The sequence below is a fragment of the Tympanuchus pallidicinctus genome, unplaced genomic scaffold (assembly GCF_026119805.1).
Source record: "Tympanuchus pallidicinctus isolate F22 unplaced genomic scaffold, pur_lepc_1.0 scaffold18, whole genome shotgun sequence".
NCBI lineage: Eukaryota > Metazoa > Chordata > Aves > Galliformes > Phasianidae > Tympanuchus > Tympanuchus pallidicinctus.
In genome coordinates, this window is record NW_026294699.1 from 9,948,119 (window position 1) to 9,974,026 (window position 25,908).

Here is a 25,908-nt window from a genome sequence, read left to right on the forward strand (position 1 = left end):
ACGTTCTGTTAATGGATATAACAACGAAGCTAACGCATGCAGGACAATGCGTTTTTCAATGAGTTTGAAATAAACCAATTCTAAGTATAGCCTTTCTTGTTTTTTTCTTCACAAATCCTCAAGTCCTTTTTTCCAAACTTCTGGTATAAATCACATAGCCTGTACATTTGCAGCAGATATGAACCTTGCATTGCATTATTGTTCATGGAGCTGTGGGCTTAGTGTTTGCGTTTTCGGTGTTGCACGTTCTGCCAGGTAACCTGCAAATGTCTCCTGGTGAGATAAGCCAGGGGGCACCAAGCCACAGGGTAATGTGTGTGTTTTACACCAGCAGTCTGAATGCTGTTCTGCCTCCATTGTTCCTTTACATAACAGTCTCTGTTTCACGTGTAAATGTTATTTATCCAGATGAGATTGTATTTATACTTGTTTTACATTCACGTTTAACAGCGTGGTGTAAACCTGAAGGCAAACCATCACAAATGGTCCAAGAATTCGGGCTTAGGCAGTGAGCTTTACATGAGATAGAAAATAGCACCACATTCTTTTAACTTAGCTATTCCATTTTAGGAACAGACGCAGGGAGAGTGAGTGGTGCACTGAGGATTTCTAACATCTGAAAAACTTTCAGCTCCTGTTCCCAAAAAATCAGCATTTAGAGTCAGCAAAGCACAGCCATCACACCGGTGTGAGGAGAACAGCTTTCCTGTGGTTTGAGGCTTCCTCTGTCAACAGAGCATAAAAGCCTTTTTCTCCTCCTCTGATGCATTTTATTTCCAACTGTGTCTGTTTTGAAGTTCATTGTTGTTATTTTTTATTGTAAGAGACCTGTACTTCATTTAACTAAATTCCCCTTCCCTCCCTCCTCTCTCCAAATCCTTACTCAACCAAAGAGCTGTTTTACTCTGCAGCTATCTATTTTAAGATCCAAGCAAGATTCTTTTGCTATTGTTGGCCTCTAATTCCAATCAAATCCATTATAAACACTCATCATCTTGAAGTATAAACACTGTGGATTCCTGACTTCCGAGAGCAGCTCTATAGAGAGTGAACATTGCACCAAATATGGATATATTTGCCCAGCTTTAGAGATGTAACATTTTTCAAGAAGGCAAGACTTAATCCATCTCCAATATTATATATTTTTCCTGAGTGCTTTAATCAAAGCTATTGTCCTAAGGATTGCCATGCAGGAATGAAACCATCCATTAAGGCCGCTCAGAAAAAGTAAACTTTTTTAGTGGGAAAGTGATGCAGTTTTCTCTCTGCCCCAGACCCTGAGCAATTTATGTAGTGAGGTTGGAGGACTGATGGCTCTTATTGTTCTTAGCACATCTAATATTAGTGCCTGTGAAGGTTTGGTTTGCATCGGTGTCTAATACTGTGTTTTGCTGTGTAATTTAGGGCAATTTTGTACCAGAGTTCTGCAGTCTGTTACATCACTAGTTCTTACATCTCTGTGCTTTCCTACACTTGTGTCTGCCAGTGCACTGGATTGAGGAAAGGGCAGATTGATTTAACTGTTGCCTCTCTTTTCAGTCTCTGGATGAAGCCCTGAAGTACTGTAACTACGTGTTCACCATAGTTTTTGTGTTCGAGGCAGTCCTGAAGTTGGTGGCATTTGGTTTTCGAAGGTTCTTTAAGGACAGGTGAGAGTATTTTAAACTTCTTTGTAACTGGGACAGAGCTGTAGTGACCCAGTTTCAAAGCTAGCTGCTGAATAAATGTAGCATCACTACAGTAGTACCGCATGCTGTGCGCAAGGGAGAGCAAAGGGCTGCCTCTCCATGGGTGCAAACTTTATAGCATGGGAACTAAAAATCCTAAAAGCAGCTGGGACTGCTATGCAGAGGGAATTCAGGAAATCCTACAAAATTCTAGACCCCCTCTTTCTGTCATTATCTGCTCTGTCAGACCTGACCAGCCCAGCTTAGCGGTCAGGAAACCTGTTGGCATTAATGTAGTCCTCAGAAGAGTAGTTTTGGCAGCATGCTCTCACAGAGTTCTACAGGCAAGTCTGTTCTGCTGCTGGACCCACCCATTCCATCGGTAGGCTGCTGGCTTTAGAGAAGCCCTTGGCAAAGGTAAAGACAGTTGTGTTCAGCCCCACTGCCTTCAGATCCTAGCTTCAGAGACCTTCAGATCATATTCTACCATTCAGCCAGAAGCAATTGTGTGTGAGAGCACATTATGGTCTGGCAACTTGCTGGGGAGCAGGGTGAGATCAGACACTTTTCTACAAAACCAGTGGGTTTGGTTCATTTACCGTGCCTGGGTGGTGGAAGCTGCTATGAGCAACGTTGCTTAAGAAGGAAATTGCATTGGAAAGACACTCAGTCTCACATCTCACTGTATTGCAGTACTGGTGTGGAAGGTCCTCAGCAATTGTTAGGCTGTAAATCAGTGAAGATACTCAAGTGGAGTAATTTAATTGAAGGAGCAGGTGACACAACATGGTAGCAGCTGTGCTACATCACATTGAAGGTACATCTAGCCTAATATCTTGTCCCTGTGACTGGATACCAAGGGGCAATAGGAGCCCCAGCATTGGCAGTAGCACTTCCCAGTATGGGATCCCAGCCAACAGCAGCTTGTTGCTCAGGGCTGTGTGCCAGCTTCAGTGAGTTGGTTTTATACCACATAGAAGATCACGGGCATAGAAGGTACAACAGCAGAGAGACCTTTGGAATTTGCTTGTGATTGATTTTAGAAGTTAATTCTCTGTTTTTGGATGGCTGTCAACATGCAGTTAATATTTTTTTCTTATTGTCCTTCCTCTCTTTGTCTATTAGATGGAATCAGCTGGATTTGGCCATAGTTCTCTTATCAATTGTGGGAATCACGCTGGAGGAAATTGAGATGAATGCTGCACTGCCCATCAATCCCACAATAATACGCATCATGCGGGTGCTGAGAATAGCAAGAGGTATGGTCTGCTCCGTAGGTCTTCAGCCATCCCTCCAGACACTCCAGGAAACGGTTTGGCCATTTGTTCTTCTAGAACTGCTGTTTCAGTTTCAGTTTGAAGACAGTTAGGAGATAAGCCTGCAGAACGTTGATTCAGAAACAAGCCGGGTGGGGTTTTGTGGGTGTTTCAAGAGGTGTCTCAGATTGGTCTCTGATTCAGACCTGGGCTCTCTGTCTTTCTGTGCCAATACCAAACAAGATCAGAAACTGAGAGAGAAACCAGTGGTGGAGGATCGAAGTTTGAGATGATGCTTTCTCCCCAGGAAAGTGTCTCCCCTTTGGTCTCCCATTTTCTTGCTAGGGCATGCTGGAGTTTTTGTGACGTTGGATTTGTTTCACTGGTGTCACTAATGTTTGTTGTTGTGGGATGTAGTAGGGATGTTTGGATTTTCGGTGGGCCCTGCCAGGATGCAAGGAGCTCACCATCTCTGTGATGTGAAAGCAAGAGAGATGGGACCCCTCATTTACAAGGTCTGAAGCTAGATTTCCTTGCTGGGTTCTTGAGATGTTTCCCAGCTCTGCTTAACAGGATTTGGTTCTCATTGTAGTGCTGAAACTGCTTAAAATGGCCACCGGAATGCGAGCTCTCCTGGACACAGTGGTACAAGCTCTTCCCCAGGTAAGCTCCCAGACTTCATCCATGCCTGGTTTGTTCCTCCTGACAGACTGTGCCTTTTGGGCCTGGGGATGGCTCTGTGCCATGGGACTTGGTGGGCACTGGAAACCAGCTGGGAAGGACGTTCAGCTTTTTCCACTGCCACCAGCACCTTGATAGAGGACTTTTGCCTTGTCTACATAGTCTGTGTTAGATGGGAGAAACAGGATGGTGGAAAAAGAGTTAACAGAGAGCGTGTTGCTGTAGGCAGAGCTCTTCTAAGACACAGAATTCACTGAGAAGTTCAGGAAAGACCAGAACAGACAAAGAAAGCTATTGGTGAAAGCTCTGGAACGAGTTAGCTTCCAGCTCAGCAGGTTTCTTTGGAAGGCAGCAACAGCCACATTTATTGACATGTATTGACAGAGGAGCTGCAGACTTTAAAGCAAAGTGGGAGACGAATTTCTGAGTGTTAAAAGCCTGAAGTGAGGTCTCAAATCACTGAACTCTCATGTGCTGCAAGAACAAAGATTCTGCCAATCTTAATGGCACTTGACAGGATCATTCAAGTGTTCAGTTCCTGGGACTACTTTTTTAAGGATCAATTTATTTGGGGGGAGGAAGGGGAGAGAAAGAAGGAAGTTTTGCTGACTTGTACTCCTCCCCCCAAAAAATTTGGAGTGCATCAGAAGAAATCCAAGAAGTTTAGGGCTCGTTTGTATTTAAAATCTTACAGTATTTTGTGTTCTGCTCATTTGTGGGTTTGGTGTTCAAATTCCTGATATTCCTGTCTTTAGAGTTCAGCAGCCTACACATTCCTATTTCGTGTAGGAATATATAGCAAGCAGCACTGGAGGTGGGGAAGGGACTCTGGATTCTTGTGGATTTATTGACAAGATGGTATGAAGATGCTCTGAGATCAGAAAAGAAACTGTGCTATGCTTTGTCCAGAAACGAGTGCCATTATGGGGTCTCAGGACCTCAAGGATCAAGCAGGGAATTAGTAGGACTAGTGTGTGTAATTACCCAAATAAATCTCTTTGAGCTAGTTGCTTTGTGCAGGATCTATTAAAAGGAGCTAGGAAACAAGGGGAATTTCTTTTTCTTGGAAAGGCCCATCTACTTTTCATCACTATCATGAAGATGTTTCTAATGTGAGACATTTGCCATTTGGTATTCAGATCTCCTTTTCAGTGAAGGAAAGCTCCATCTTGGCTGGGACTGAAGCATGGAATTTACCAACTTGACCCCTGTTTTGGCATTTCAAGAAAGCTTTTGATTTGTGTCTATTATTTTTCTTTTGAAAGCATTGTGATTACAGAGTGTATTTTCTCTCCTTCATTCTTTTCTTTCCTCCAAACAATAGGGTGGCTGCAGGCCAGACTTTTTGTTTCCTCTGGGTGTTCTTGCAGCTAAGATTCAAACTGAAGCCTCTTCTACAGGGAAATCCCCAGGGATATTCTAAGCAGATCTGGTGCCTATAAAAATGTCACTTTGCTCATCAGTGAAATCCTTCAGATGAGCAGGGAGGTTTTTAGAGACCTTTTCCACAGTGGTCACTTTTCATAAAGCTACAGTTTTCATTTCAAAGGCAGGGGAAGAGTTCCTACTCCAGTGATTTAAGCAGCCTGAAACCACAGCTGGAAGATCCTCACTGAATGTACATAAGTGGCAAGAAAAATTGATTCCGTGTTTATTCATTCAGGGGAAAATTCTTCATGTGGTGTTTGTAGAATGCCCTTTTATGGGCTTACAAACATAAGATACTACCATTCCAGTTCTCATTTTTTTCTTTTTCTTTTGGTTGACTTTCATCAGTTTCTTATTCGGTTTGATTCAGCAGCAGAGAGAGCCTGAGTGAATCCTAGAGAACCAACTATCCTCAGACCTGGGGGACGTGGCCATTTTGATCCAAATTTGTGGATGTCATAAAACAGGCTGAGTCTCTTCTCTTGGAATACAGACTGACCTTGAGCTTCTGTTTCTAGTGCAGAAGGACTTCGTGTCCTGATGCATCCTGCTGTTCTAGTAAACTGTTGTCTACTCCTGTACATAGCCTCTCTCCTTCACCAGGAGACTGAAAAGAAATGAAATAGAGGAGAGCAAAAAACAGAGGCAAGAGATACAGAAAGAGGAGTCAGGGAAAGGTCTCAAATTGGCACCATCTTTGTCCACCATCTCCATTCCCTCTTAACCCCAGAAAGTGGGGTAGTTTGAATCAGTCATCACGTCCCTGCTGCAGGCCATCTCTGCTTGTGCTGTCCTGGTTCTTTTACCCCCCCCTCCACCCCAACACAGTCTTAGGACAGTATCTCCTTTTCGAACAGGAATCCATTTTCCAATTTCACAGCTGGTTAACTGAGAGGTTAAGCTAGTAATGGGGCCAGGGTCACCTAGAAAGGCACTGTCAGCCTCAGCTCTGACCTGTGGTGCACTCTTTTAGAGAATAACAGAAGCCTGTCATGGACTGTAAAGCACAAATTGCTAAAATCTGCTGCATTGGTGGAAACTTGAGCTAGATGCAGTGTTTTAAACCAAACAGCTAAAAACAAAGCTGTGTTAGCACGACCAGCACTGACATCACCACTCAGACATTGCAAGACCCGACTCAGCCAGTTCAGTGCTGTTCACAGATTGAAAACTTCCTTGTGACCACAGAGGTCAGCTCCCAGCATAACACAGGGAGCCTGAGCTCCCAGCTGGACTTCTGTGTGTCTGAAAAGCCACCCTATCTTGTTTAAGGATGGCAAGCGTTGAGGCATCGGCCATGCACTGTTGGTGAAATGCATTCTTCCAATAGGTGTGTGCTCTTTCTGCTAAAAAAAAATCTGCTGTCTTCAATCTGAATTAGGCATGTTTGCTTTTTTCATTGGATGTTACTTTGCTTTTATCTTCAAGAACTTCTTTTTGGAGGTAACAAGAGAGAAAATAATCTCTTGCACTCTCACGAACAGAAGAGCATTGAACTCCTTGTTCTCTCAGTATGAAGCATGTTTTCAAGACCCATTTCACGTTTTTTACTCTGAGCTCTGGCCCCATTAAGATTATGTAATGAATTACACCACTCAAGCTTCAGCTGGCTATTTACTTGCTTATATGGCTGGTGGCTGCATTGCTTTTGTACGCAATGTCTGCTCTGTATGACTCCTATTCAACAGTAATCTTTCAGTCTCTTTCACATCCCCGGCCCCACAATGTACAATTCACTCTTTCTGCAGCATGGTCGGCCCTTGACCCTCAGACTCATAGCTTTGCATTTGGCCGAGTTAAGATGCTTATTGTGTGAGTGGTCCCCATACCGAGCAGCTCAGCTCAGTCTGCACAGCATTCCTAGTATCAGTTGCCAGTAACCTGCAGCCAGTGCTGAGCTGCCACCACTGCTCCTGACAGCACAAAGTGGAATCCAGCCCAGTTTGCCAGCCTGGCTCTACAGTGCCAACAAGAGGAAAATGTGGATTTTTCCTGTCAAATCTTGTTTGCAGGAATAGCAGCAGACATAAAGGGAGCAAAGGGTGTCAGTTTATCCATCAGCTTTTTGATGTCATGATTTCACTTCAAGCAAGTAACGCAGGGTTTTTAATCCTGAAGCAAATGAGGCAGTCATGGAATTACAAGGCACAACTGAACAGCTACAAGGACTTATTTTCCAAGGCGGTCTGCATAGCTTTGTTTTCTTTTTTCTTATGCTCATCTGCACCACTCTAATTCTGCTGCAGTGACTGATTTTCACCTCTGTGACGAGGATTGAGATCCAGCCCATCTATTTAGACAATCTGGGCTCTTTTTCCTTCTTTCTTCTTTTTTTCCACTTGGTCTGTGGACAGCACATTAATTAAATGCAGGACTGTCCAGCGTACCTCCTCCTTGTCTTCAAAGCTTGGAACTCCCCCCATGTACAGTCTGTGCCAAGAAAAAAAGTGAAGAACTCCTCGTCCTATCCGTCCCCTGAAGGACAGCCTATAGTTTGTTTCTGTCCAAGAGTTCAGCTCTTCTTAGTGCTGCAGTTTCTGTGCTTATCTGTAGCTCTTGAACATGTTTTTTGGCATTGTCTAATGGCACTTATGGGACATGCACAACAGCCTGCTTTTGCCAGGAGCTGGAAACACAATGACTGTGAAGCAAGAATAGAAATGTCTTAGCAGCAGGCGTTTCAGTTGAGTCTGGTTCTGAAAGATGGGTAGGTAGGTATGTGTCATGCTACACACTGGAAAGCCTTGCAGAGCTGCCTGAGAGATATCCATAGAGAAAAGAAGCAGAAATCACTAAACAAGGAAACCACTGCTCTGCTGGCTGGTAGCACTGGTCACTGTGGGGCTCGGTGGGTACGCAGTGAGGGGAGCTCATTCCATTCAGCTGGTGGCCCTGTATTTGCACCACTCAGATGATCACAGCCTCAAGCTTGTCTGGCTGGCCCTTTTCCACTACTCCTGGAATTCACACAAATGGCCTCTCTTTTCCAGGCAAATACGTCCATTTGCTCTTGGGTTTAATGCACAAATTAGCCTGTGTTTTCTTGCTTCCAAGCTTATTGCTCTCATTGAAGAGAGCTGGAAGGAAGATGAGACTCACTTCCTTGGAAAGGATTGGCACAGGCTTAATTTTATGAGAAATTGCTCTTGACAGGCATCCCTGTGTGCATTGCCTGCGTGGCCAACTGAAATGCCAAGGTGTGGGCCAGTGATGCAGAAATAATTGACATCAGAGCAGGAAGCGGCACGAGAAGAACCTCAGTGTGTCTCAACCAGCCACTGCAGGAGTGGGACACCAGAAGACAAATATTTCATCAGTGCCTCATACAGAGCAGGGAGAGCAGAGACCAGCGGGTGCTTGAGGGATTTGGGCAGGATCACACGGCTGGCAGTGCAGCAGAGGAGTGGTGGTGCCCAAGTGCCTGGTATCAGTGCATTTACAGTGAGCACAGTGACTTGCCCGTAGCACTTGGCATCTCAGCATCCCCAGGGACCTCCCACAAGGGGTGAAGGCCACTGTGCAATATTCAGATTAGGACCAAAGGCACAGCAATCCACAGGGGAACTGGCCTTACTGGTAGCAGTGTGATCTAATACAGAGGGGAACTGAGAAACGGAAGAACTCAGTTCTCATCTGTTATATCCCATTGACAGCAAGACTGGCCTGTGTCCAGAGGAGTGTGTCTCACACCTCCTGCAGCCCAGCATCACTTTGTGTCGCTTGGGAGGCACAGCACTTGCATATCAAACTAACAGAGCTTGGTGTAGTTTCTCTGCAACCCTGTGCTTGCAGATGATGGCTTTTTACTGGCATAGGTCAGAGGTTGGGTTCTGACGGGACATAACGGTGGTTCCACAGTCACTTAGGGAGAGGCAGAAAGCTAATGGCAGAGGTGTCTGCAAGAGCTAAAGCAGAGACAGCCTTCCCAGGCCTTGCAGGAGTGGTGGGAGAAGGGTTTTACTGGAAGCGTGGAGGGTAGAGTTGCTTTCCTCACTGCTAAGCAGGGTTATTCCAGGACTTTTGCAATGGTAGACCACAGATCCAGTCGGAATGCACTGTATTGAAGGGAGGGAGCTCCTTGCACGGGGCCTCCCTGCTCCTCTGCATGGATGGGATGGAGAGCTCTGCCTCTCTGCCCACAGCATCCCCTGCCCCAGGCACACTCACTTTAGCCAGCAGCAGATAGCAGCCAGAGTGCCAGGGAGTGAAGGTCCAGGAGGAATCACAAATATTTACCAGTGGCTCCGTCTTCTCCTGTGGTTTCTCTGAGGTACTTAAGGACACCAACAACATCTCCAAGACGTTCTTCATCTCTGCTTCACTTCTTCCAGGCCCCAGCCTCCCCCCAGCACTGGAGCCACAACAAATGATGGATAGCCCCTGGCTGACAGAGGCTGGGGTTATTTGTAGTTTTCTCTGCCCAGCCAAAGGCACCAGTCTGGGGGAGCTTGATGGATAAACACAGCATGGGTTGTCCTGTTAAGAGCTGCTAGAGCAGAACCACTTTTCAGAGCCTGCCCGGGTGACTGGCTGCCAAAGCTGAGGTTTCTGACCAGAGTTGGATCTCTGTTCTTGATGGAGATTCCAGCACAGGCATCCCAGCCTTTGGATGCTGGGAAAAGTGCCTGGACGTGCTTCTGCCCCTTCCTGCTCCTTGCAGATACATGTATGCTATGCATACATACACATAGCATTTTTCTTGTCTGGCCTTAGTGGCTCTCAGAGTGCTTTAGAGACATTAATTACCTACTCACAGGGGTATTAGAAATGGGTATGTTGGGTTACAGGAGGAGAATGACTCACTCAAGGTCATAGGCTCACATTCAGCCTGCTGTCTTAGCTGCTCAGCAGCCGCTGGCTGACCTCACTGCTTCCACCTCAGCTCGTCTTAGGAACATGCCTGGGGTCTTTCTCTGTGCTCATGCTTTTGGTGAAGGCCATGGGCTGACGAGGACCCTCCTTTCCTTTACTGAGAGATGCAGACCAGAAAGCCACACGTTGGGAGAGACAAACTATTAAATCTGGCATCGGCTTCTACTGATTCAGTAGAGAGCCAGAAGCTGCACAAATACACCAAGTGGTAAAAGAAAAAGAGGTAATCCATTTTGTTCAGCTGCTTTCTCTTGAGCATCAGGTGTTCAAAGGCTGCTGAGCAGCTGGTACCCTGTCCAAGTCAGGAGCTGTGATAGAGTTTAGCAGTAAAGATGGTACCGTCAGCCATCTTAGGGTCTTTCACTTGCTGCTGTCTCCCATGTGGTCACATTTCCACATTGCTGTCAGATTTCAATCCCTTTCCTGTAATACATCCTGTGCATCAGCCAAGCTTTGAAACTGCCCCTTTGACTGCTCTCAGCCCAGGGCAGATACATCCTCAAACACTTCTCAGATTTGTCGTGATGTCCTGAGCCTGCACAGCAGCTCGTGAGTGCTCTCTGAACTAGTTGTGAGACGTGTTGGTTCAGTAATGTAATTAGTCACAATCTTAAATACAGAGTCCTCTACAAATTCTCACTGTGCACATTGCTTATGAGCAAATGTCAGCTCAGTTCAAAGCGACCAGTTATCAGCATTTCTGCCTACAAGGTGCCGTGCTTTGTATGTTGGCAGCTGGATAATAGTGTTGAGTGATAACCTGGTAATAACTTTGATGTTATTCTGAATTCTTTGGAATTTCATCAATGCCAGAAGTTTGCAGGCTGACTTCTAAAGCATTAAAACAGCAGTAAAATTTTCAGTTTATAGATCGCTTTGAAAAAAAAAAATCCAAGCTCCTCTTCTGCAGTGCTGCAGCATCAGTCTTTCATTTACATTCAACCTAGATAACTTGTTCATAACAAACAAAAGTTGTTTGTTATTATTTGCTCATTTGCCTCCCTGGCAGGATGCATGTGCCTCCTTTCCTATGTTTTCTGATTTGCAGTCATTTTGCAGACTGCCTCCCCATGTTTTACAGACTGTCAGTGGACCTGCAGACTTGAGCTAGAAAGCATTATTCCAGAAGGCAAAGAAATCCATGCAGTGAAATAATCCAGAGCAGCCATCCACATCACTGCATTATCTCTATTATTCCCCGGAGTGTGGTAACAGTGTTAGTAGAATTGCAAAGCTCTATGTGTAGGAGCCTGCTTAGGCTTTATTGCAATTACAGTCTCCACTGGGTGATTGGACTGCTCCCATTTCTTTAATAGAAACAAACAGACAAAACCAAACAAGAAACACGTACCCATCAGTGATAGCTGTGTTAATTTGGGTTATCATTATTATCCTGATAACTTTTCTGATGCCATTAGGCAGCATGGTAGGAATATCCAGCAACACCTCAGAGAAGAAAACTCTCTGAAACTGAAGAGTTAACTGGCAGATACCTTGGAGATGGTGAATCCCTTGGATACCCAAATCACCACCCAGCTGTTACTCAGAGATAAAATGAGGCTCACGACACACATCTAATGGGGGAGCGATCGCTCTGCCTCCATCACCAGCCGATAGACACAGGTGTTTAAAAGGGCAGGAAAGGTAAACGTGGCCAGTTAGTGGCAGGTAAAACGCAGGCAGTTAGCTGGTCAGGTTACTCTTCCCTGAGTCACCAATAATCTGCACTCTGAGGTGATTTAAAGGCTTAGACTCTGGGGTGGATCAGTGTAATGCTGTTATTATCAGTAACCTCTGGGTTCACTTCAGCATCATTGCACTTCTGTTACCATCCCCTTTGGCCTCTTTGCAAATGCCTGCTGATACCTGATAGCAGCACACCACGCAGCATTCAGACTGCAAGAGGCTGCATCCCAGTGTTGGTGTATGGAATAAGGCTTTTCTTCTGAGACTCTGAAAGCTCAAAGTCTGGTAGTTGTTGCTGAGAAAAATCTGTAAATGTCTCTGGCAAGGCTGGGAGAATATACATCCTACTGGAACACGTGTTCCTTTTCCAAAAGTCCTCCAGAGCAGCAGAACTGTTGAAAACCAGGCAAGTCCTCCTGTGGCTCAGAACATGTCTGAAACCTTCAGCCTTCGTGCTCAGAATTGCAAACCTGGCAAGCAGAAGGGAAAGGCCCTTAAAACTCAAAGCAGAGCACACAGTCACTTAAACTACCAGCGTCCCTTAAGCTACCCCTGTCTGAAACGCAGTGCTAAGTGCCACTGGGGCTGCAGCTGTGGGCTGGCCAGGTTATGGCTGAGCACAGCATCCCAGGTAAGTGGAACTGGGATAGAGGCACCAGCCCAAGGGCTGCTTTGCACACAGGAGCTCCTTCCCCCGCCTCCTCTGTGTCTGTCACAGCAGAATTGTGGAAGGGCAGCAGGGTGCTGGAAGCCAGGAGATGAAATGCCCCTGGCCACCGGTGTCCTTCTGTTGCTTGTATTTAAAATGTGATGGAGCAATTGAATCTGTGACCTCAACTTGCCTGACCCTTCTTCTGCTTTCTCCTTGTGTAGGTAGGGAACCTTGGCCTACTTTTTATGCTCCTGTTTTTTATCTATGCTGCCCTGGGAGTGGAATTGTTTGGCAAGCTAGGTGAGTAATGTGCCTGCCACAATTTATTTCATCCGGTTGATATTTATTTGATACCTAGCTGCTTCCTTTCTTCCCCTTATTCTTGGGTCTTCACAGCTCTCTGTCTGCAGATTAAAGCTTTTCTCTTGATCTCAGGGTCACGGGTGACACATGAAGATGTAATACAGAACCTGTCCAATGCGCACACACACACGAGAGGTTTGTCCCACACCACCCGTGGCTGTAGAGGAGCTATTTAGTGTTTAAATAGAAGTGTCTAGCGTGGATGTGCTCACAAAGATGGAAGTTTGCTACTTCAGACAGCATACGAGTCTGCTGAGCCTGATGGCAGTCAGATTCGTGTTGGAGTAGCGCCACCATAAACACGTCCTTCCTTGCAGCTTCCACCACACTCCATTAGTTTGTGCACTTGGCTGACATTGCTCTTCCAGCTGCCCAAGTTTGTCCATCCATTGTTCTTCTCAGCATCACTTTCTTCTGCCTGCGTAAATCAGGAAGCATCCACTGGTTCCTGCAGGTCCAGCGCCATTTCTTCCTCCAGCTCAAGGTGCTCGTGTCCACCTCTCCAAAGTCGGGCAGAGGCAACCTATATTACCCATAAACCTGGCTGAGCTGGGCAAGCAGGGCAAGGCAGGGAGTGCCTGTAAACGTGTAGTGCAAAGCAGACGTGTCTGCCCTCCCAATGCTTACATCCCAGATAGCATCAGTAGGGCCCATCCTCCGTGGTGATTTTATGGCTGTCATTAATCCCCTTTATGAGTTCAGCCCTGTGCTCAGATTACAGATGCCTGAAAGCAGAATATTTCTTTCAACCCAAGACACATTATTTTTCAGTCTCCACAGGTTCTGTGTCCATCTCAAATGAAATACTGTGCATTTTATATTACTTGTCTGGATATATGGATATGTATTTATTCAGCCACAAAGGGGAAAAGAGTCTTATTTGCAGAGGCACCTTCTGCTGAGCTGAATCCTTTCTGTGTTTCCAGGCACAGCCTTGCCAGTGCCAGCCCCCAGGTAGCCCAGCACATGGCAGGGACAAGGCAAGCCCTAAAATGCCTAATGGCAAAACTCCCATGCAAGAACCATTGCTGCCTTTCATCAGGAAAACATAATGAGCTCATGTTTTATGGAAAGAGGGATATTTTGTGTGTTCAATTTGCATTCATTAGTGTATTATCTATCGGGGAAAAAGAAAAAAAAAGTAAAATTAGTTGATTTTATTGCATAGAAATAAACCTTACCACAGGTAGGCACTGCAAAAATAATCAAGGTGGAAAATGTAATCAGGAGAATAACAGACAAAGCAGATTGTGAGGGGCAGTGTCTGTTGAGACACCCGGCAAAAGGGGCACAGGGGGCAGCTCTGAATGAGCGTTGGCAAACAGCCCTTCCCTGATGTGCTCCCCCCTCATCCTCCTGCAGACTGCAGTGAAGAGAATCCTTGCGAAGGGCTGAGCCGGCACGCGACGTTCACCAACTTCGGGATGGCCTTCCTCACCCTCTTCAGGGTGTCCACGGGGGACAACTGGAACGGTATCATGAAGGTGTGTGCAATCTCTCCTCCTTCTTTTTTACAGATACGGAGCTGCAGTTTTCTGGCAAACGTAGGCCCCTCTTGTCTGAAAACAAAAGCAGTTTCCTTAAAAGTCAAGTGTGTTTTCAAAGCGTAATATTACCCACGTCTTGCTCAGCCTGAAACTTCATATTCTTAACATATGTAGTATTCTTTAGGAAAACTGAATCGTAGAATGGCCCGGGTTGAAAAGAAGCACAATGCTCATCCAGTTCCAACCCCCTGCTATGTGCAGGGTCTCCAGCCACCAGACCAGGCTGCCCAGAGTCACATCCAGCCTGGCCTTGAATGCCTCCAGAGATGGGGCATCCACAAATTGTGCCAGTTGTTGTGGCTCAGAGGAGTAACCACAGACTCCATGTCCGGATCTCTTGGGAAATAACACCATCCTCCTCTTTGTAGATGAAGTCTATATTTTCTTCCGTTTGTTTGGGTTGTACCCACAAGCCTTTGTGCCTGGGATATGTTACAGTATATGAAGGTTGAAAATTACCTTTGATCATTTTTGACATGAAATTATTCTCTCTGTAATTTGGAGCCCCAGAGTTTACGAATCCCTCCCCTGTTCCCTCTGTTGCAGGACACTCTCCGGGAATGCACCCGGGAAGACAAGCACTGCCTCAGCTACCTGCCTGTTATTTCTCCTGTCTACTTCGTCACCTTCGTCCTCATCGCACAGTTCGTCCTGGTCAACGTGGTGGTGGCTGTGCTGATGAAGCACTTGGAGGAGAGCAACAAGGAGGCCAAGGAGGATGCTGAGATGGATGCTGAGATCGAGCTGGAGATGTCTCGAGGAGCAAGCACGTCAGCCACCAGTGGCAGCAGGGGAGGTGCAGTGGCCCTGGAGAGCAGAGCACCCTGCAGAAGCCAGGAGGCCATGAAGTCCGAGCCAGCAGTGCAGGCGAAGCACCAAGCCCTGGTAATGGTTTGCTTGAGGTGTCTGCTCTTCTTGTGCTCGGACAGGGAGGGCATGGTTCCTGCCAGTTCCTGATGCCTGCTATTGGGCAGTCTGGTCCCAATGACACAGAGCCCTGGCAGCATGGGAGAAAGGCAGTTTGCCTTATGGCAGAGGTAGAGTCTGCATCCCGCACCTCGAGCCATCTCAGGAGGTTTCCCCGAGGTGGAAGGCAACTTGTGACGTTCTCCAGGGCTAACACTGTCCTGGATGTTGTTCTAAAGGAGAGTTGGAAGGTGATTTTTTAGTTTAGAAGCACAGTGTCCCACGTCCCTGTCCTGTTCCTCCAGGTCCTTGTTTCAGCTCAAGCAGCAGCACCAAGGAGCAATCTCATAAAGTCCTGATGCTCTGGCTCTGACACGTGTGAGAGGGATGGCAGAAATTCCCTTCACACAGACACAGAAATGCTGCTCAGGTTCTTTCTAGTGCCATTCTGGTATTTCCAGAGAAGCCTCAAGCAAATTGAAGCTCTTGCTCTGCCTAAGGCATGGCCAGCTTGGACCCTGGGTGCTGTCATGTCCCCACCAAGAAGCTGAAGCTTTGGGGCTGATCTCCCAGATAATATCTGCCCCCCAGTTCTTCTAGTTCTCTGGAAAAATGAGGCAATCAGAAGTCAGGAGGAATAAAGGAGGGGCTGTGAGATGATTGTCTCATCCAATGTCAGCAGCGTATGATTAAGAGTGAAAACAGAATTGCTTTGTCACCATGATCGCAAATAAATCTGCTGCAAAATCAATGGGGGATGTGAGATTAAATTACATTAAATTAGATTTTTGTAAAATCCATCAGACTCTATTAAGTCGAGTAAGAAGGAACTTAGTTACATAGCAATGGGGAATTCACTACATAAATGTAGTTGCTAATAGAGATTCCTGCAGGAAAACACACAACCAACACCTGCGTTGCCTTTCTCAGCAGGGAAAGACAGTGCACATCCCCTCGTGCAGGCTCACAGGGAGGTGTCAAAAGGTGCTCTGCCATGTCCTGCCACTTGTGCAGCCCACATTTCCTTTTCTCTTCCTTCCTGCTCTGAGCAAGTAGGGCAAAACACCGTGGGGTAGACGTGTTGGAGCACTGGGACGGCCTTGCTCTGCTACTGATGCTTTTTATCTCCCTAATTTGAAGGAGGCGCTGAGCTGTGAGAACGTGTCTGTAGCCATCCCAGACACGCTGGAGGGGGCTGAGACTCCCATGATGGAAATCCCGTCCTTCTGCTCTGTTTCCCACCATGTCCTGACACCTTCCCACCACCCCCGAGGCCGCGAGGCTGAGGTGAATGGCTCCGTGCTGTTGTTCTGCGTTGTGGCGTTGTGCTTTGGTGCTGTGCAGCTGGCAGGGCTGTCTGAGATGTCCCCCACCTGTGCCGCAGCGCTCGTCCCATCCTCAATCCTTCTTAGTTCTGCCTTTGCATGTGCAGGAGAGCTGGGCAGGGGGATGGCGGTCAGCCTCTCCTCCCAGTAGCTAGCGATAGGATGAGAGGTAATGGCCTTACATCGTGCCAGGAGAGGCTTAGGTTGGATATCAGGAACAGTTTCTTCTCCAAAGTAGTGGTGATGCTGTGGCACTGCTGGCTGGCGAGTGGTGGGCTCACTGTGCCTGGAGGTGCTCTAAAACAGTGGAGATGTGGCACTGAGGGATGTGGTCAGTGGGCACGGTGGGGATCTGGGAAGTCTTTTCCAACCTCAGTGTTTTTATCATTCTATGTGCTGTGCTATGTGATGTGTCAGCTGTCTGTCTTCAAGCAGTGCATTGAGAGCTGGAAGCTGGCAGAGTCTTTTCTTGCTTTGTGGAGAGAACTGGACCGCTTTGGTTACCTTACTGTGTCTATAAGACCTTGTTTCTGGTATAGTATTGAGGAACCAGCAAGGCATGAGCAGATCAGCATGTTAATCTGTGAGGCTTTCAGCAAGCACCAGAGCTGTGGTGTCGGGGGATGCTCTGGGGAGGTCACTGTTCCCTAGAATAGCTGTAGCCCCACAGAGTGGCACCCAGCTCCCATCATGTAAGGATCCTGCATGGATATGCCATGCTGCAGGCCTGTGCACGAGGACATGCAGGCAAGGGGAGCTGAGCGAGGCACAGTGAGGGCTGAGTTTTGAGCTGTGTGCTGACAGCAGGCGGCTTCCTTCACTCTGCTTTCAGGCTTCTTCCTTCAACACTGGGGTTGACTTTGGCTTGGCACTGGGTGAGCAGATCCTGTTAGGAGCCTCAGAGTGTCTGTACCATCAGCCCCAGACAGCCAGAGGAGCCTCATTAGGGAATGGGAAGCAGAGGAGCAGCTGCCCCACTTCATCCCATTTGCAAGACAGCACAGCATGCCATGCTGCTGCATGTCATCAGCCCTGGCACTCTGTCACTGCTGAGCAGCAAGACAGAGCAGGCTCGTTAGTAAACATCTCTCTGCCTCCTCCCTCACTCATCCTCCCTCTTGGATATCCTAAATCAGTGGGCTGCAGTCATTCAGCACAAATGGGCCTGGAAGAGGAGAAGCAGTGTAGCACTTTGCCATGGAGCTGTGCATGCAGCAGTGGGGAGCACATCCACTGCCATCAGAAAACTTGCAGTGATCACCCAGAATTAATTTGCTTCAGGCTTGGCCCATTTTCCTCCTTCAGGCTGTCAAAGCACCGCCTAGTGGCAAGCATCTCACAGTATTCCCAGGCAATTTCTGGGTTCACAATAAGCTCTTGAAGACCACAAAGCAGGTTATCCCTGCTCAAGACAGGCAGTGAGTGATACGAAGGAATAATCCTCAAAGAAGTCCCTTTCATGGAGCTGTCTGGAAGCTGTGGGACCCCAAAGGAGGATCATTGTGAAGGCATCTCCCAGGGACAGCTGATAACTGTGACTTTGTAAATGCAGCTGCATTGGGGCTGTGGCTTTCTGCTGGCAGAGGGGAGAGTTTGTTACTTGACAGCGCAGCCCAGGTTCTGCCAGAGTCATCCCATGCTAGGGCCCAACAGCTGGAGCAGTGCTGGAGATGCACAGCCCTGGGATCAGGAATTCCCTTCCTCTGGGAATTTTGCCCACAGCTTGCAGGCTGCAAGCCTCTGAGAATTGATGGTGTTCCCCAGTGCAGAGCATCCCACTGGTTGCCTTTGCTTCCAGAGGACCTTCTGGGCGTTCCATCACTCAGCAAAGGTCATGTCCTGCAGAGAGATTAGTGGGATTGTGTTTTCTTGAGTTCCCTCTGCACCAGAGCAACATCAGAGCTCCAACAGCATTCTGATCCTCAGACAAAAGAGGAGGGAGCAGTGCTCACTGACTAAAAATGCTTAACACCAAGCTGCATCTTCAAGGCCCTCCTGGGTCCATTTATTGCATTTCTGCTGGTCTGAGGGGGGTCTCGCAGCGAGTGGGCTGCTGCCTTGCACCTCTCCATCATGTGCTGCAGTCCTCCCTCACTGCTTCACAGGCTGGGAAGGAGCTATGCTGATTGCTGTGGATGCAGCTCCCAAGCACAGCAGGCATTTCCTAGCAAGGAGGAGGAGCAGTGGTGGTGGGGCAGCTCCAGACCTTTCCTGCTGTCAAGAGCAGCTCACCAGGTGTGAGCCAACAAACTCTCTGCACGCGTTTAATAGTTACAGGACTTCTGACAGTGGCTCAGAGCCACTTGGAATGTACCCAAATCCCTCAATTGGGTCTCAATAGCCGAAAACTTTAAAACTGCAGTTGTTTATGTCAGGGGGGATGTCTGTCCTTTTGTCCCAGCCAGAGAAGATGGATAGGTGAGATCCCTTAGAGATGAACTGAGATTTCCTAGGGAAATGCCCCAATCCTTCTGCTGCAGTAAAACAATGGGACGAGGACTTTTCAATGGCCACCATTCAGTCCCTGCTGTGATGCCAGAGCTCGTTAGCTGGGAGCTTGTTAGCTGTGATGGCCAAGGGCCAGCTGGCACAGCCACCACACCGTGCTCTAACTGAGCCCAGAGGGATGCTCCAGATGCCCCCCATCTGTAATAGCCAGTGTTGGACCCCCAGCTCCTCAGCCAACTTCAAGAGGGCAAAAATATGGAGTAATTTGTCTCCGAATGCATCTCTTTTGGGATCTGAGGACAGAAATTCATGAGGAATATATGGAAAATAAAACAGATTTAACCAGATCTTTGGTGAACTCCAAATTATCCAGTGGGGGATCTCAGGCACAGGTTTTGCTTGCACAGAGGGAAAACAGCCCAGAGGAGCAAAGCAAAATACATTTAATTTAAGACATGCAGCTGGGAAAATGTTTTCAGTCAGTCACCGGGAGACTGACATTAAAGGAAAACCAGAGGGATTCACTGTACTTTAGATAACAGGGTGAACTGTGAGGGGGATGTGTTGAGGAGCCCTGCTTGAGGCCCAACACAGAAATCCCTTTTCTTCCCTGAACCCAGCTCTGCACCCACACGTGTGATGCCCTGGGATGCCCTGCAGCTGCCTCCTCTGGGGTCAGCAGTGCCCAGATGTCACAGGGGAAAGGCCGCAGGGTTTGCAGTGATGTTAACTGTGGGTGTACGTTTCAATGTTTGCCTCTGTCTGTGTGTGTTTGAGGAGATCATGTATGGATTTCCAGAAGCACGTGGGGCCTGGCACTGCCAGCAGAGCAGTGGCTCATTGGTGCCTTGTTTCATTCGAGCCAGAGTCTGAACTCTGTACTCAGCTGTGCTGCCATCGCAGTCACCAGGGCTGCAGGTTCTCTATGAGATGCCAAGAAGAACATCTGCACGAGGTTTTAAAGCAAACCATAAACACACCCAGATGCTGACAGACCCCTCTCTCTCTCTTGCTTTGCAGGGAGGCATGGCCAGCCCGCAGCCTCAGGATTCCCAGAACCTGCTGACGGTCCGCAAGATCTCCGTTTCACGCATGCACTCCTTGCCCAATGACAGCTACATGTTCCGGCCTGTGATGCCAGCCAAAGCTCCCTTTCCCCTCCACGAGGTGGAGATGGAGACGTATCCCTGCAAGTCACAGCGAGGTACCATCCGCGTGGCTCCAGCCAGAGCCATGGGGCAGATGCACGGTGGTTGGATGGGGAAGATGCCCCCGGAGCTGCGTATGGGTTGGGTGTTGCTTTGTTTGTCCTGACACCAATTGCAGGACTGCAGCTTTGTGTTTTTGTCACATCCCCGTGTGGGGGACATCTGGGGAGAAGTGGGGCTGCCAGGCAATGGGAGAGGCGTGGAGGGCAGGCTGCTAGGCGAGGAAAAGGATATTAAGTGCACATTTCATCTCGAGTGATCAGCCCTGACATCAGGGATACGAATCAATAAAATCAGCAGGAATGAAAGCTAGTGTCGGCAGTGCTTCCTGAAGAGCTCCTTACAGCTCTTGTTTCAGTCTCAGAGCAGCTCCTTTTCACACGGTACATTGAGTTCATAGATGGAGGAGTTTCTTTGGGAGCATAAAGATTAGAAAGCACCCTCCAGTGCCTCCACAGCCTTACAGTGAATCTTGGGCAGAGGCCCTGCAGCCAGGGAATCACAAGCTATGCAGAGCCTGGGAGCATACATTTACCTAACTGCATCCAAATACATTTCCCCGTTCTGTCTCCTTTGTTGGTGAGTTGGTTTGAAGGGGAAATCAATAAGGAAGAAACTATCTGCCTCCCTAAAAGCACATGTGCTGCTTGAGTGGCTCCCAGGCACTCACCAGCCTGGTTTCCTTTAGTGCAACATTTGAAAATGCACGTGCTGCTTGGATAGAAGAGCAGTGGGTTTACAGACCCTGATGGGACTGGCAAGGTCTGCTCTGATTTCCTGGAGTGAATTAACTCTATTTGCTCAAGCAGCCTGGATACCAGGTAATGTTCTCTGCTCAGTATGTACTAGTATTATTTCACCTGCAAATTCTCTGAGCAAAGAAAACAAGGTTGAGTTTCATGGCCGGACGGCTGGGGATGCTTTTCATCTCTGTGGTGGGTGTAAATCAGGATTTATGCCAGTGTAGGACTGCTGTGATGTGGGCAGGGGTGGGTAGAGCTGACCAAGGACTCTTCATCCTTCCCCAGTTTCTCTCCAGGAACACTCAAACGATGGCTATGATGGGTGCTTATTTTCTCTCTTACTTAAGTCAAGGTCCTGTAAGGTACATGAATTGTAAAACTGAGCACACACGGATTCCCATTAGCATTTATTTTGTCATGGGCTTTTCCCTGTTAAAGAATGTCTGCTGTTCTGCCCATATCTTAGCGCCAGCATGCTGAAGATGCTGTGAGATGAGCAGTCTTGGGCTGTTGTGGTCATACAAGCAGTTTGCTGATTTATTGGAAGAACAGGAGAAAAGTGTACAAATACAGAAGTGTTTGGATTCCTTCAGTGCTCCCGACTGTGCTATCTAGAGGGGTTTTTTTTATTTGTTTTCTGTATAAGAGCTAGATGGAAAGTTTCCAACAGAAGGAAATTCCAACGAAGGACGGGAAAGAAAGTGTAGGGTTTTGATTTTATGGCTGTATTTGTAAAAGGTTTTATGGCAACATTTTTCTGCATCATAAAAAACGTTTTGTGAAGCCTGGGTTAGTGCATGAATAGCACAACTCAAGAGTGAAACTCTGCCCATAGGAGAGCCCAAAAACAAAAGAGGGAGAAGTGGGGCGGGTTGGGGGGTGGGAAGCCCACTGCTCTGCTGCTTCCGTGCTGTTGCGGAGAAAAGCTCCAAAAGAAAAATGATTAAACAATACGTTTTCTTTCTTCCCAACAACAAACCTCTTTCTGAAATGCAATTGCAAACTGGATGGCTTTTGTCACAGGTTCAAGTTCCCTGACCTCTGGGCGAGATCTCTTGAAGTGATGGATAGCTGTGTTTTTAACATGGAGCGGCAGCGCAGGAACAGATGCTGGGTTTCAAGCTAATGAGGACTATAAATCCTGCAGCCAAAAAAAATACAAAATAAAAAAACAAAGATCTTTCAAACAAAGTAGAACCGCAGTAAAGCAGCACTATGAAGGGGATGGGGAGGTGGGATTGCTTTTAGGTGCAGCTGGGGAGCTGGGAGCCTTCGTCAGGAGAGCGGTCCCTGCCTGGTATTGAGCTCAGGGAGCAGCCTCTGTGCCATGAATGGGAGCCAGCCACGTTCTGCCTCGTGTCAGGCAGTGGTGGGACTGTATGAATGGTAGCAAATGGGAATTCTGTCCTGTGCATGTCAGTATTGTCCCCTCCTGGGAAAGCCAGGGCAGGGTGTTGCAAGAGAAGGTTTCTGTTTCCTGAAACAGAAAACAGAAGCTATGAGCATCGAGTTTATAGTGGGCAATATCCTGGAGAGGGCAGGGCCACGTGTAACGCAGATGCTGGAGCCTACAGGCGCCACTGCAGCAGCAGTGACCGTCCCCTCTCTGTGTCCCAGGGTCCATCACCTCCATCCGCTCGCAGCCCGTGGGGACGTGCTCCTCCCTGAGGGTCCCCCCCGAGTCCCTCCATGTGGCTGTGCGCTCCCCCGGCCGCGAGGGCTGGCACCGCTGGAAGGTCCTTCCCCCGCACGTCGTCCCCCGGTCTCCTGCTCTCAACAAGCTGCTGTGCCGGCAGGTAAGAGGCCAGGAGCCAAGAGAGGGAAACCCCTGTAGTCACCTTGCTGTTTCTCTTCTTTTCCAGTTTTCTTGGAGCTGACAGCAGCATTCCTCTTTTTAGAACAAAATGTTTCTGGTTCTGTTGACATAAAATCACAGAACCATGGAATAGTTGGGTTGGAATGGACCTTAACACCCATCTAGCTCCATCTCCTGCCATGGGCTGGTTGCACAATGTTCTCCTGTACAGCCACGGTCTGATGGGAGCTGGCACAACAGCACAGTGAGGGATGCGTACACCCACCAACTTCTCTGCCACATGCAGTGCCACCCGGCAGACCCCCAGGCTCTCCTCATCTCCATCTCTCTCCTCCTTTTCCAGTGCAGCTTCAGGTTTACTATCAGAAAGAACAACTTCTCTGAAAGAGCGGTGATGCTTCAGCACAGGCTGCCCAGGGAGGTGGTGCAGTCACTGTTCCTGTGGAGGTGTTAAAGAACTACAGTGATGTGGCACCGAGGGATGTGATTTGCTGTCACGGTGGGGCTGGGTTGGGGTTGAACTTGGTGATCTTAGAGATTTTTTCCAGCTTTCATGATTCTCTGATTCCAGGAGGCCGTTTGGACAGACTCTGTGGACGGACACCCTCCAGACCCTAAGGACAACGTGCAAGCAGAGCATGGAGAGATGCCACCATCACCAAAGGACCCTCAGCACACCCTCACCCCCAGCCCTCTCCACCTTGCAGCCTCCTCCCTGCCGTGCTCCCCTCCACGCTCCCCACCAACCTCGCCACACCGGCACCCATCGCTGACTCGGAAACACTCCTGCAGCCAGCAGGGGGTCCCCAGTCCCACCGAGAGCCCCCCAAGGCCCCAGAGCTGCCTCCTGGAGCCCTCCGACCTGGCTGACGAGGAGGTTCGCCACATCAACAGCTCAGCCAAAGACTGGGGGGAGCACTCGGAGGCCGGGAGCTGCTCCACATCGCCGTTCGTCTCGCCGGCCGCATCGCCGGTGCCCTTGAAGAATTGCAGCACAAGCAGCCTGGCAGCAGGCAGCAGCAAGGAGAGGGACTTGAAGAAGTTTTACAGCATCGATACGAAGGGCTTCCTCACCAAGCCCAGCTGGGCGGATGACCAAAGGCGGCACTCCATCGAGATCTGCCCCTCCGTCCGCGATGGGGACTGCGGCTTCGAGGAGCGCGCCGAGGAAAAGCCGCGCTCCCCCGCCCACATCCAACCGGAGTCTGAGTACATCCATGGAGCCCGGAGGAAGAAGAAGATGAGCCCGCCCTGCATTTCTATAGATCCTCCCATGGAGGATGACGGCGGGGCGGCCTCGCGCACCAAACCCTCCGAGAACAGCATGCTGCGCCGCAGGACCCCGTCCTGCGAGTTCCCGGCGTACCGAGAGCCCCTGGAGCCGGCGGAGGCGCAGCAGGGGGAGCCGGGCTGCAAAGCGGAGCGCCGTGCCCAGCACCTCGCCATCCCCGGCTTCTCCTTCGAGCAGTCGGATGGCGGCGGCTCCCTGAGCAGCCTCTCGGATCTGCTGGACAGTGGGCGATCCACACCGGACTGCGAACTGAGAAAGCCGGAGCCCTTAAAAACTCAACGGAGCAACGCCGAGAAAAGCAAAGAGCTGCTCAGCGTGGCCAAGAGCCCCGTCCGGATGCAGGACTTGGTGACTGTTGCGACAGAAGAAGACATCGACGAGCCCGTATAGCTGTCTGGGTTGGGGGTGTGGGGGGTCTCAAGGGCTTGACACCGACGTGGGGTTGGACACAGAAGGGAATGCGCGGCCGCGTGGCCACGCTCTGGTTTTTCCCTTTCTTGCAGTCCCTTCTTCTTAAGCGCTGTGGAGGTTTGCAAAAAAAAAAAAAAAGAAAACATTAAAAAAAATTATTATTATTATTATTATTATTTAAGAAGAAACCAAACAAACGGATGAAACGGTGCCGGGTTTCGGGGCGGGGGTTCAGAGGGGGCTTTTCTAAAGGGCAAAGTGGAGGAGGCGGGGGGCGGCTCTCGGTCCTGTGCGCCCTCGGTCACATTGATCCGGGTGGTGGCGGATGGGGGCTGAGGGCTCTCTTGGTCACTTCGTTGTGGGGGTTTTTTTTGTTGTTGTTCTTTTTTTTTTGTCTGTTTGTTTCGTTTTGTTTTTAAAAAGATGCTCAACTTTTTAAAAGGCACTTTTAGAGATGTCACACGCCGTGAGAGCGCCCCGGAGATGGGAGCTGTACGTTGTCTGTATATCAGCAGTTATATAAATAGAAATAATGTATTTGTGAGATACAAAACAAGGCAAAAAAAAAAAAAAAAAGACAAAAAAAAAAGTACCCACAGGAACTCTTCTTCTTCTTCATAATGCACATATTTTTATAGAGAAACAATACTGTTTTTTGCATTACGTGTGACTCCGCGGCCGGGTGGTGTTTCCTTGGGTTTTATGTGGAACTGATTATTACAGCCGTTCGTTTCCCAAATGTTTCTGCTCCTCCTTTGCTCTCCTTCCCCCTCGTTCCCCCCCACCATCAGCCCACAGCTCCTCCTTTCGCCACCCCTTTCATTTTTCTTTTGTACTTTAGAGGTTGTGTCCTAACAACGGAAAGAAACCAAATCACTACTGAATTGTAGCCAGTGCAATAATAAGTTATTCATTCTTCTCGTCTGTACGATGGTCCTTTCGCTTGTTTTATTTTTTTCCCTCCTTCTTTTAACAGATATTCAGGTTAAACGCTGCAATAATCCGAAGCACCGTGCACAAACAAAGTGTCCTGCATCACACGCTAAAAAAAAAGGCAAAAGTTCAATTGGAAGAGATTAAAAAAAAAAAAGACAAAAATAAATAGTAAATTATTTAAGAAATGTATTTTGTTTCCTGCAGTTCAAAGCGAGTTGTTGGTACAGCATGTCGAGGCGCAAAGAGCTGCTGGTGGTGGTGGGCCGTGTGAGCAGTGGGATCTGTTCTCCTCCTGGTGGAATGCTGTGAGATCACAGTGGTGGCCGTAACCCCTTCTGTTCACAGTGGTAATCAGCACTGGTGAGGCTGGGAAAGGCCTCTCAGATCCCCAACCCCACCGTGACACCAAACCACGTCCCTCAGTGCCACCTCCCCGTGGTTCTGAGCGCCTCCATGGCACTGACCCATGGCTGGGCAGCACTGCCAGCGCATCGCCGCTATTCCAGAGGAGGAATTGTTCCTAATATCCAACCTGAACCCACACCCACACAGATGTGGTTCCTCTGCCACGTTCCAAAGCCTCTCGAGTTCAAGTCAACACCATTTTAATACTTTTTAATATACACATGTTTAGTTCTGGGGTTGATTTTCCGTTCTTAGCCTTCATTCCCT

At 48.4% G+C, this 25,908-nt stretch overlaps 1 protein-coding gene across 2 annotated transcripts in view; it reads left to right on the forward strand.

The window, feature by feature from the left end:
* CACNA1H (calcium voltage-gated channel subunit alpha1 H) overlaps positions 1-25,404 on the forward strand; it is a 122,996-nt gene extending 97,592 nt beyond the window's left edge. Inside the window, exons 27-36 of one of the 2 annotated variants that reach the window (XM_052679649.1) lie at positions 1,540-1,649; positions 2,793-2,926; positions 3,516-3,586; positions 12,464-12,542; positions 13,968-14,089; positions 14,699-15,037; positions 16,199-16,345; positions 19,852-20,035; positions 22,400-22,578; positions 23,170-25,404. In XM_052679649.1, the coding sequence (XP_052535609.1) occupies positions 1,540-1,649; positions 2,793-2,926; positions 3,516-3,586; positions 12,464-12,542; positions 13,968-14,089; positions 14,699-15,037; positions 16,199-16,345; positions 19,852-20,035; positions 22,400-22,578; positions 23,170-24,279 (2,475 nt within the window). In that variant the 3' untranslated portion in view covers positions 24,280-25,404. The remainder of the gene's footprint in view (positions 1-1,539; positions 1,650-2,792; positions 2,927-3,515; positions 3,587-12,463; positions 12,543-13,967; positions 14,090-14,698; positions 15,038-16,198; positions 16,346-19,851; positions 20,036-22,399; positions 22,579-23,169) is intronic. The other variant, XM_052679650.1, reaches the window with a different exon arrangement.
* The last annotated feature ends 504 nt before the right edge of the window (positions 25,405-25,908 follow it).